The sequence below is a fragment of the Rhinatrema bivittatum genome, chromosome 9, assembly GCF_901001135.1.
Source record: "Rhinatrema bivittatum chromosome 9, aRhiBiv1.1, whole genome shotgun sequence".
Lineage (NCBI taxonomy): Eukaryota > Metazoa > Chordata > Amphibia > Gymnophiona > Rhinatrematidae > Rhinatrema > Rhinatrema bivittatum.
In genome coordinates, this window is record NC_042623.1 from 58,277,390 (window position 1) to 58,289,953 (window position 12,564).

At 44.0% G+C, this 12,564-nt stretch overlaps 1 protein-coding gene across 2 annotated transcripts in view; it reads right to left on the minus strand.

The window, feature by feature from the left end:
* Positions 1–6,417: 6,417 nt before the first annotated feature.
* Positions 6,418–12,564, minus strand: part of LRRK2 (leucine rich repeat kinase 2) — a 584,366-nt gene continuing 578,219 nt past the window's right edge. For both annotated transcript variants that reach the window (XM_029617357.1, XM_029617356.1), the window contains 2 exons: positions 6,790–6,921; positions 6,418–6,700 (listed from right to left, as the gene is read on the minus strand). In XM_029617357.1, coding sequence (XP_029473217.1) covers positions 6,800–6,921 — 122 coding nt within the window. In that variant the 3' untranslated portion in view covers positions 6,418–6,700; positions 6,790–6,799. The remainder of the gene's footprint in view (positions 6,701–6,789; positions 6,922–12,564) is intronic.

Consider the following 12,564-nt stretch of genomic DNA (forward strand, 5'->3'; position numbering starts at 1 on the left):
AGTTTTTCTTCTCCCCTGCCGTTGAAGCAGAGAGCTGTGCTTGATATGCGTGAAGTATCAGTTTTTCTTCTCCCCTGCCATTGAAGCAGAGAGCTATGCTGGATATGCGTGAAGTATCAGTTTTTCTTCTCCCCTGCCGTTGAAGCAGAGAGCTATGCTGGATATGCGTGAAGTATCAGTTTTTCTTCTCCCCTGCCGTTGAAGCAGAGAGCTATGCTGGATATGCGTGAAGTATCAGTTTTTCTTCTCCCCTGCCGTTGAAGCAGAGAGCTATGCTGGATATGCGTGAAGTATCAGTTTTTCTTCTCCCCTGCCGTTGAAGCAGAGAGCTATGCTGGATATGCATTGAAAGTGAAGTATCAGGCTTATTTGGTTTGGGGTAGTAACCGCCGTAACAAGCCAGCTACTCCCCGCTTTGGTGAGTGCGAATCCATTTTTCCACATTTCCTCTTGCTGTTGTAGCTTAGAGCGATGTTGGAGTCACAGTAACCATGTGTATGTTTATTGAATAAGGGTATTATCTCCAGGCAGTAGCCGTCATTCTGGCGAGCCACCCACTCTTTATTGACGGCCTCTTGATTTTATGGATCCACAGTGTTTATCCCACGCCCCTTTGAAGTCCTTCACAGTTCTGGTCTTCACCACTTCCTTCGGAAGGGCATTCCAGGCATCCACCACCCTCTCCGTGAAGAAATACTTCCTGACATTGGTTCTGAATCTTCCTCCCTGGAGCTTCAAATCGTGACCCCTGGTTCTGCTGATTTTTTCCCTACGGAAAAGGTTTGTCGTTGTCTTTGGATCATTAAAACCTTTCAAGTATCTGAAAGTCTGTATCATATCACCTCTGCTCCTCCTTTCCTCCAGGGGGTACATATTTAGATTCTTCAATCTCTCCTCATAAGTCATTTGATGAAGACCTTCCATCTTTTTGGTCGCCCTTCTCTGGACCACCTCCATCGTGTCTCTGTCTCTTCGGAGATACGGTCTCCAGAACTGAACACAATACTCCAGGTGAGGTCTCACCAAGGACCTGTACAAGGGGATAATCACTTCCCTTTTCTTACTCGATATTCCTCTGTCTATGCAGCCCAGCATTCTTCTGGCTTTAGCTATCGCCTTGTCACATTGTTTCGCCGACTTCAGATCATTAGACACCATCACCCCAAGGTCTCTCTCCTGCTCCGTGCACATCAGCCATTCTCCCCCCCATCGAATACATATGCATGACTCTGCACTTCTTGGCATTGAATGTCAGCTGCCATATCTTCGACCACTCTTCCATCTTCCTTAAATCCCGTCTCATTCTCTCCACTCCTTCCGGCATGTCCACTCTGTTGCAGATCTTAGTGTCATCCGCAAAAAGACATACCTTACCTTCTATCCCTTCCGCAATGTCGCTCACAAAGATATTGAAAAGGACCGGTCCCAACACTGATCCCTGCGGTACACCGCTTAAAACCACTCTCTCTTCAGAGAGAGTTCCATTTACCATCACACTCTTATACATATATATTTTTTATTGTATTAAAATAATATATAAAAGATTAAAAATTAAAATTATTTATCTATGAAATCTCTAAAATTACTCAGGTATAAAGATATTAATATTATAACTAAATTTCATCAAATGTGTCCCCTCTGAAATCCCCAGTATCAGATTCACAAGCAAATTATTGATATATCTAAGCCAAACATGCACAGTGATTGTTATGGAAAGCTAACTTGCTGAAAACTACCTCAGCACTGACATCCTGATATAGGGGCTGACTCACAGTTACATGTGATAAAGTAGCGTATATTATAGAAATTTTCAAAAGACCATTCCCTGTACGTACCCGGATCAGTTCAGGACAGCTGGGTTTTGCCTCCCCTCCAGCAGATGGAGACAAAGAAAATTTTGCGGACTCTGTCCTATACCACTGAGGTGCCACCTAGAGTCTGCCAATATTTCTCTGTCTCCTGCAGATGGTGGAGGTGTAAAACCTAATGTCTGGTTGTCAGTGTTAGTTTAGTGCTGTTTTTCTGAAGTTTGGTTTGGTGTTCATAAGTTAATTTCAAGGCAAGAAAGAAAAGGAGTTTTAGGTCAGGATCCCTTTATAAAAAAAAAAGGAATAGCTGTTTTTAGCCTCCCAGGGGGTTGGCAGGTCCTGGTGGGACCATCCCCCCTGGTACTTGAGGCTTGAGAGCAGAGGGTTGAGAACCCTGAAACTGCCTGTGGCTGGGGGTGATATATGGGGTCCCGGTTCACTCGCCCTCAGTGTATTTTGCATAGGCTCGGTGGCGCGCGCAAGCTCTGGGACACGCGCAAGTCCCGGGGCTATGCAAAGGGGGCGTGCCAGGGGCGTGACGCCAGCCCGGGGGCATGGTCAAGGCCTCCGGACCAGCCCCCGGGTCGGGGTATGGCACGCCAGCAGCCCACTGACAGGAGTAAATCTGCCAACAAAGGTGAGGGGGTTTAGATAGGGCTGGGGGGGGGGTCGGTTAGGTAGGGGAAGGGAGGGGAAGGTGAGGGGAGGTGGAAGGAAAGTTCCCTCCGAGGCCGCTCCAATTTTGGAGCGGCCTCGGAGGGAACAGGCAGAGCGCACGCCAGGCTCAGCGCGCGCAGGTTGCACAAATGTGCACCCCCTTGCGCGCGCTGACCCTGGATTTTATAGGCTATGCGCATATCTTATAAAATCCAGTGTACTTTTGTTTGCGCTTGGTGCACGAACAAAAGTACGCGCGCGCGTAAATTTATAAAATCTACCCCTCTGTGAACTATGCCTACAATGTATTGCAATAAATAAACATATAGCAGGAAATGATTGTTTTGAAAGCATGAATATTCAGATAGCTCAAACGTTTAGAAACATCCTATTAACTGTATTATCCCCTCTAAAAAAGAAAGCTATTTAAAAATGTGAAACAGTCTACTTAGTGTTTTTTACTGCACCAATGAACTTTCTCCTGCAAAGGGTTTTATCATTCAACCATAGCACAAACTTGGCTAATGCGCTCTTCTGTACTCTCTCACACCGTCAGCTCATTTGCCTACCAAAGCCCAAGGAGGCCAAGATTCAAAAAAAGCTGAGCTCCTAAATTTAGGCACCTGTTAGGCATTACGTTAGGAGTCTAACTTTTAAGCCGAAAACAATCACCCCTCATTTCTAAATTTAGGCCTGTTATTCATTTGTCTAGATTTAGGATCCTAAGTGATGTGCTTAGTGCTGAAAATCAGAACTAAGCTCCTGCTTTTTTTCGCTGCCCTAACTCTGCCCCTGCAGCCACCCACGTTTTAGGGATCTAAATTTAGAAGTCTAGTCAAACTAGGATCCTAAAACTAGGAAATCAGCCCTTGTAAATTTTCCAAAGGGCCAATTTAGGTGCCTAACTCCCAAAGTTAGGAGCCTAAACCCTTTGAAAATTAACCTCAAGTTGTCTTTTCTGTTAGGGGTAAAGCTTTCAGATAGCTTCGACCTGAGGACTTCTGTGCGTTTCCATCTGAAAGTGGATCTCTCACAAGAGCAGTAGCCCCCTTCTCCCCAATCCTCCACACCCATGTACTACAGAAACCATTTGATTGGAGAAGGGTACTATACCTCTAATGTAATCCTTCAAAAGAACACTTATTTACCAGTCAGCTAAGGTCCAAGTGGCCTTTACTACAGAAAGGTACAACACATCTTTGCATGGAAAAAATGCCCACCAAAAAGAGAACTGCATTTTCATTAGTGCTGGTGAAAAGGCACTGATAAACTGAAAACATAATGTGTGTCAGCATAAGGTCCCTATTAAATCTAGCAAGAACTTCAGACAAGATTCAATCCTTTCCATATTTTTAAAAACAAAGCTTAGCAATTGCCCAGAACAAGAAATGCAACTATTGAAAATCGTATGTTGTCTTATAATATGTCATCAGTGCTTCTGCAAGGCATCCTCCGGTAATTTCATGTCAGTTATGAACCAAAGATGGTTGAACAAAACTAAAAATGTGTCATTACTAGTGTGGTGGGTACAGATTTCCTTTGCTAACGTTAATGCTTCTGACAGTGTTACAGTACATGTGGGTAATACAGCTCTGGACAGCAATGCCTAGAATACAGTAAGCACAGTACCAGGGACTATGCCCAGGGGTCTGCTTATACCTTGGTTATTTTAGTAGGCTAGCTGTTTCTGTTACCTGTCAGACATTTCACACCTTTTTACAAACTGTACTCAAAACATGTTAAATAATGAAAATACATTATACAATTCAAATATAAAACATTGTAGAATACAAACACATAAATTCAGGCTGTTACAGGTAAGCATGCCAAATGCCTAAGGGACTCCAACTGCAAGTCGATTAATGATTGTCTGATTTAACAAGTTACATCTGGAATGCCCTTAGAATTAATGTTGGATAATGTATACCAAATTTTATTCATACAAAATGTAAAAAATATTGAATATCCATACACAAAACCATGGATGTGTATGTGTAGTGGTTTTATGAGATTAAAGTGCATTTGTGGAGATTGTTGATATTTTGGTTGTTGGATACAACATTTAGTGATATATTTGATATTTTTTATGAATCAAATGTGATGTTAAGATATTTTGTGTGATTCATTCTTTTGTATAAGATAGTATTGTATGATATACAATTTATTGCTAATTTTCTTTTTTGAAAGTATTCTTCTATATGAATATGGCTCAATCTGTGGATAATGTATACTACAACTACAAATGCTTCTTTCTTATACTAGCCCAAAAAATACACCTTCAGCTATGAGAATGAATGGCTGATCATGGGAAAGCTGTAGTTTTTTTCTCTGTTGTATAGGGCAACCCCTGTTGTGATATATCTGAATATAACTCACATTCCGTGTTCTCAGCCAAACTCTACAGCATCACAATATGGCAGTCTGCTTCTTTTCTAACTCCCTTTTCCATCCAGTTTGATGCTTGGTCATTAGGACAGACACAAGAAAGAAGCACATAAGAACTTAACATAAGATACGCCATGCTGGGTCAGACCAAGGGTCCATCAAGCCTAGCATCCTGTTTCCCACAGTGGCCAATCCAAATCACCAGTACCTGGCAAGTACCCAATCAGTAAATAATTCTCAAGCTACTATTGCTTATTAATTAATAGCAGTTTAATGATTTTTCCTCTAGGAACTTATCCAAAACTTTTTAAAACCCAGCTACACTAACGGTTGTAACCACATCCTTTGGCAATGAATTCCAGAGCTTAACTATGCGCTAAGTGAAAAAGAATTTTCTTTGATTTGTTTTAAATGAGCAACTTGCTAACTTCAAGGAGTATCCCCTAGTCCTTCTATTATCTGAAAGAGTAAATAACCGATTTACATTAACTTGTTCAAGCTCTTTCATGGTTTTGTAGCCCTCTTACATATCTCCCACCCCCCCCAGATGACTTTTCTCCAAACTGAACAGCCCTAACTTATTTAGCCTTTCCTCATAGGGCAGCTGTTGCATGCCCCTTATCATTTGTCACCCTTCTCTGCACTTTCTCCAGTGCAACTATATCTTTTTTTAGATGCGCGACCAGAATTGTACACAGTATTCATGGTGCGATCTCACCATGGAGCGATACAGAGGTATTATGGCATCCATCGTTTTATTAACCATTCCCTTCCTAACATTCTGTTTGCTTTTTTGACTGGCACAGCACACCGAGCCTAGATCTGTTTCCTACATATTAAGTCCTAAGATAAAACCTAACACTGTGTAACTACAGCAAGGGTTATTTCTCCCTATATGCATCACTTTGCACTTGTCCACGTTAAACAGGGAAACATTTGCAAGCCCAATCTTCCACTCTCACAAGGTCCTCCTGAGGAGTTAAGTTGACAACTGCTTAGATAGCCAACTGATACTTGAATACAGGAAGTAAGTTTTTATACCTAAAAACTATTTGAGCAGGAAGATAAAGTGGCTAATCCCAGGGACAAACAAGACCCTGGTAGGGGGAAGGCAGGGTAGGGAGAGAATGAGATGCCAGGGATAAAAGAGAAATTGTTGGATAGGGTGTTGCTGGAAGACCTCCATGGAACTGTAACTGTTTTGATAGCTATTTCTACATTATTGCTGGAGAAATTGACAGCTATCTTTAACATTAATGCTATTCTATACATTGTATGAACAAAAAAATGCACGCTGCATCTTAGTGATATGATAAAAAAATTGATTACTCTGTTGATTTCAGCATGACCGAACCTACAGTGCCTGCTACTTTTGTCTTCCTCATGTTTACAGCATGCAGCAAGGCAGAATACAGATGCAAGGAACCCCCCCTCCGAAGGTCTCATCAATCAACCAAATGAGCTGTTGGCTGTTGACATCATTTGCTTACCAGGCTGGTTAAAATAAAAACATTTGCCACAGGTCAAACAGTTACAGTTACACTTGAATGCCCTGCTGTACATCACCAGATAAGCTACAGTAGTTCTCTAAATTTGAAATAGCTTGATTTTTACTTTTTTTTTTTTTAAGGTGCAACTTGCCCAAAGAATTCACTGCTTCATGGCAAACTCCCTGACTATGAATAAGGCACAGCAAATACATTATATATTGTATGCATAACACACAGCCACAAAGTGTTTAGAAGTAAAAAAAAATATTCAAACTTCTTTAAAAAAATCCTCCTGTTTCCTCAGCATATTGCATAATATAATTCTGGAGTAGAAGTGAGTTTCCCATCAGAAAAGTCTTCCTGTAAAATAAAAAAAAAAAAAATAGATAGATTTAATATACAGAATGCGGAGCAGAACTGCAAATTACGATGACGTCTGTGCTACTTACTGCTGCTCCGTCATTCCAAAGAATGGCTTCTCAGTTTGTCTGTCAGCTCCTTTCTCATTTCAATGTGTGTTTTCAAGTACTGCACCTCATGGGGAAGGTTTGCATCCCAGACAGACAGAAATGATTGCACCCCTGTGATGCAGAAATGAGAATTACAAAAAAAAACAACAACCTGTGAAAATAGGTTTACATAACATTAACAAAGAACTGCCTTCCCAAATTCTCTATCTGGAATGAAGCTAACTGGGTTCCATACTCGGCCACTGTTTGGTTAGCAAAGTTAGCCAGGTAAGATTTATCCAGCTTTGCATATACCAGACTACCTTAAAGATAGATGGACAATGTTATCCGGCTAACTTTAAGACTGCTCTATGGCACTACCAGAATTAGCTGGATAAGTAATCTGGCTTCCTCTGAATATCAACGATAAGTCCTCCCAGAGAATGCCTTGAAGTTATCCGGCTAACTATCAGGCCGATACAGTACAGTGCGCTCTGGCGGAGCGTACTGTTAACCCGCGTTTGGACGCGTGTTTTCAATGCGCTAGCTTTACCCCTTATTCAGTAAGGGGTAATAGAGCGTTGAAAACGCCTCTTTTTACCGCGGGCCCTAATTTGAATTATTTTTTTTAGTGAATTGCCCGCTCTCCCGCGAACTTTACTGTATCGGCCTGTATGTGAAGGACTAGGATTGAAGGGAATGGCTTTAAAATGACTAGAAAGTTTTTTGTCTCTTTTTAAGGGAAGTAATCTGAACAGCGTGATATCAAGTATGGCATACCCCAAGGATCTTCACTCTCACCCATTCTTTTTAACATCTTTATGATTGCATTAGGAGTGATCATCCAGGGGTCAGGCTTCACCCTGTATATTTATGCAGGTGATTTGCAAATACTTGCTCCATTGGGAAAAGACCTGGAGAAATGTTATAGAAACCTAGCCCAATGTATAACATTTGTTGAGGCGTGGTTAAAGACAAGAAAATTGATGTTAAACTCCTCCAAAACTTAGGTCTCAATTTGATAAACCTTTAAAACTGAAGGATGTTGAAGTGATCCCAAAAAGGGAGATAAGATTGCAGGGAATCATGCTTGATTCAACAGTAAGAATGGAAAAACATATTTTGCAGGTAACGAAAAATCCCTATTTCCTAGCATGTAGACAGATGGACTCAGGACCAGTGGGTGATGCACCTCTGCCAGCAGATGAAGACGGAGCAAACTGACTTCACAGTATATATAATCCTGCAGTGATATCAGCCTGCCAGTATTTTCTATCTCCAGCAGATGATGCAGAATTTTATAAAGAAAAGAAAAAAGCCCCGCTCTCCTGCAGTGATAACAAATGATCCCTCCCCCGGTTGAGAATTCCTGAGGTGATTTCCGTGGTCCCTCAGATGTGTGCCTTGGGCTGGTAGCTGGTTTTTCAGCCAGCGTGGACTTAGCAGATTATACAGCTTAAAGGCAGAGGGTGCAGGAAGCCGAGCACAGCAGTGACGGCAGTTGCCCTCTTCCCCCGCAGCCAGAGACCGTCTCTGTACTCAGCCGGGAAGGGCTGAGCTCAGGTAAGTAAAAAAAAAAAAAAGTTAGATGCAGAGTAGAGGGGTTGTGTAGGACTTCCTCCAGTCTCTGTGCTCGGTGTGCTGTTCCAACGTTCATTCCACTCCTGTTGAAGTTAAGGGAACTGGGCAACCTAGCGGGTTGAGCAGCCCAGGTGGGCTAGGCCCCGCTGTTAGGTTTTTCGCTGTGCGTTGCGTCGTAGGCCATGGCAGCCTTTACGCGTCCATTTCTGCATGTTCAGCTGCCCTCTACAAAACTGTCAGTGCGCGCAATGCATCCGGCTGTGCATCCAAATTGTGTGCCCAGTTTTTTTTGGGCACGCTATCTGTGCACACATTTTGAAACGTATCTGTTCGCACCCAGGTTTGGCGCAGTGTGAGTGTGCTTAGTTTTGAGGTGCATAGACGAGGCACCTGATTTTTGTGCATAAATTTGAGTACTTACATTTTTTCAGCACAAATTGGCTGGATGCACATCTTTAGTCACCTGTTAAGCATACTGACGAACTAATGGCACCATTAACCATGAAACCTAAGTGCCTTTCTCTCTGTGTTTCCTATCATATTCAGGCATCTCAGCCTGGAGTGCTGCTTAGAGGCTCAGGGAGAATTATCTTCCTCTGATTTTGCTAAGCATGGTTCTTCCCAGCTTGATGATGGCCTGGTTAAGGACTTGTCTGGAGGAATACCTGACCTTAGAATTCCCTTGTCTGGTTCCTCCGCAGGGGGTGGCAGCTCAGTGGACCCCATACAAGTGCTTTCTGGTTTTGGCATGTATCTTTCTGCCTTTTCTTGGATAGAACATTTTCAAGGATTCCAAACCTTCTTTCAGGCGCAGTCCTCAGCCCCACTCAATCCTGTCAGGTCGGATCCTCAGGTGGTGGCCCCTCCCTCTTCTGGTACTATGTTTAGGCGCCAAAGCACACCTTGATTACCTGTGGGTATTCCCAACAGGAATTTGGCTGGCACTGATGATGAGGCAGACCCTGACTCTCTGGAAGATGAGAAATTCCTCCCAGACTGGAACCATATAGGACCACGTTATGGTTCTTTCATAGAGATGATCTGCCAGTCCTGATTCCCAGACTTTGAAGATTTTGGGAGTGCCTGGGTCAGATTCCATATCTGAGTCATTTGGTTTCCTTGAGTAAAACCTCTTGTTTTTCCTCCCCCCCCCCCGTTATGGAAGCCATTCAAGAACTGATTGATCTTGAATAGGATGCTCAGGAGGCAAATTTTGAAGGGGGTCAGACACTGGAAAGCCTGTACTCCCTGAATCCAGTGGTGAGAAAGCACCTTCGTTTTCCAAAAGTGGATGCGCTTGTCTGTGCCGTCTCTAAGCAGACGACTATTCCTGTGGAGCGAGGAGCAGACTTGAAGGATGTACATGATAAGAGGATTGAGGCCATCTTAAGCATGCATTTGAAGCAGTGGCAATGACATTGTTGGAGGCTCACACTGTCTGCTTCTCTCTCAAGAGGTTGATGATTCTGGAATGAATTCGAGAGCAGCTATGGAATCTGCCGCCTCTGTCTTCTTAGCAGATGTGGGCTGCGATTTTGTCCGTACCTCTGTGAGAGGAGTGGCTTCGGTAATACTGGCCAAGCATCAATTGTGGTTGTATAATTGGTCAGCCAACAAAACTTCCAAAGCTAATCTTACGAAGTTGCCTTTTAAAGGCTTACTCTTCTTTGGGAGCGAGTTGGAGAACACTGGTTAGTAAGCAGAGAGAATCTCTGGTTCCTCATTTGCTGGAGGATTAGAAGCAGTTACAGTGCCATTTTGGTGTAAGGGATCATCTCAGGGGTTCCAAGTGGTTTCGTCCCTATAGAAGGTCGACCTTTCAGCAGATCTCAGTCCTTTCATCCCAGCCAGCTCGAGTGAGGTGCGGGCTCAGATAGCAGATCCTCCCGAGCCTCACAATGAAGGTTTGCCAACCTACCCTTGGGAACAAGGTATAGGGGGATGCCTCTCTTTTATCAGAGATGGGTTGAGATCACGTTAGATCAATGATGTCCTGGAGATGATATGTGAAGGCTAAGTGCTGGAGTTTTGCAGTGTTCCTCGGGAAGTGTTCATGTTGTCTCCTTGCCACTCCCTGCAGAAGAAACAGGCAGTGGAATCTCCGCTGTTAAGGCTCCTTAGTCGGAGGGCTGTGGTTTCAGTGCCTATGTCTTAAGTACAGGATGATATTCAATTTTTTTGTTGTGCCCAAGAAGGAAGGCTCATTTTGTCCCATCCTGGATCTCAAAGGAGTCAACAGTTATTTGTGGATGACTCATTTTCGCATGGAAATCTTGTGCTCAGGGATCAGGCCCGTGCATGTGGGAGAATTTCTGACCTCCTTGGATCTGTCTGAGTCCTACCTCCATATTCCCATCCGATTGGAACACCAACGTTTTTTTTGCATTTCGTGGTGTTGGAGGCACCATTATCAGTTTTGGGCACTGCCTTTTGGTCTAGCCACTGCTCCCGGAACTTTTTCCAAGGTTTTGGTGGTGGTGGCAGCAGAGTTGAGAAAGGATGGAATCCTAGTACACCCAATTTTTGGACGACTGGCTGATTCGAGCCAAGACCTCTGGAAGAGAGCCGCCTGGTGATCCCCTTGTTGCAAGAGCTCAGTTGCGTGGTGAATCTAACCAAGAGTAGTCTTCACCCATCTCAGTCGTTGGAATATCTGGTTGTTCGGTTCGACACAAGGCAGGACAAAGGTTTCCTGCCAGAAGTTCGGATTCAGAAGTTGATGTCGCAGGTGTGTCTTTTGGTGAACACTATATGCCCGACAGTGTGCTCCTATCTGCAGGTATTCGGTTTAATGGTGGCAACCCTGGAAGTGGTGCCATGGGTCAGAGCACATATGCATCCTCTTCAGTACTCCTGCTGTCTCATTGGAAACCACAGTCTCAGGACTATTTGATTTGGCTCCACTTGCTGCTGGAAATCTGCTCTCACCTCCAGTGGTGGTTGCAGGAGGATCATCTGAGAAAGGGACTTTCCCTAACATCGCCAGACTGGTTGATACGACAGATTCTTGTCTCCAGGATTGAGGAGCTCACTGTCAGGAACTAATAGCGCAAGGACGCTGTATTACAGAAGAGTCTCTCTAAAACATCAATCACCTGGGAGCCCAGGCAATCCGGCTGGCGTGCCTGCAGTTTAGCAACAGACTGCAGGGTCAAGTGGTCCGAGTAATGTCGGACAACGCAACGACAGTGGTTTTCATCAATCAGCAAGGGAGGAACCAAGAGCCAGCAAGTGTTGCAGGAAATAGACCAAATTATGGAATGAGTGGAAGGGCATCTCCAGTTGATCTTGGCCTCTCGCATTGCAGGAAATGACAACATAAGAGCAGATTTTCTCAGTAGGGAGAGTCTGGACACATGAGAATGGATATTGTCAGAAAAGGTATTTCAGCTGATAGTGGATCACTGGGGCCTTCTGTTCCTAGACCTGCTGGCGACTTCTCGCACTGTGAAGGTTCATTGATTATTCAGTTGCAGGAGAGATCTGAGGTCCTTGGGTATCAATGCTTTCCTGCAGGTCTGGCCGGAAGACAACTGCTGTATGTCTTTCCCCCATGACTTGTGTTGGGCAGGATAGATCGGAGGATCGAAGGCCACAGAGGGACGGTGCTCCTGGTGGCACTGAATTGCACCAGAAGACCATGGTATGCAGATCTGTGAAGACTCCTGGTAGAGACCCACCTTCATCTTCTGCCGCACAAAAATCTGTTGCAGCAGGGGCCTGTCCTTCATGAAGATCCAACTTGGTTTTGTCTTACGGTATGGCCCTTGAGAGGGCTTGTTTGTTGAAGTGTGGATATTCTTCTGTAGTGATTGCCACCTCCTTGCTATGAGCTCGAACGCTCTTCCTCATTCAGTTCCCACTCATTTTGAAATTTTTGCAGGATGGGTTAAATATAGGGTTACCCTTAATTCCTTGATGGTACAGCTTGCAGCTCTTCCCTATTTCAGGGGCCAAGTGAATGGTGAAACCTCATTGTTTCTTCCTGATGTGGTCAGTTTCTTGAAGGGAGTGAAACATCTTCGTCCTCCCTTGCGGTTACCGATTGCCTTGTGTACTCTTAACCTGATGTTGGATTCTTGGAGGGCTCTACATTTCGACTACTGCATAGCCTTTCCTTGCAGTTATTGACCTTGAAAACAGTGTTTCTGGTGGCGATATGTTCTGCGTGTTGGATTCCGAGCTGCAGGCCTT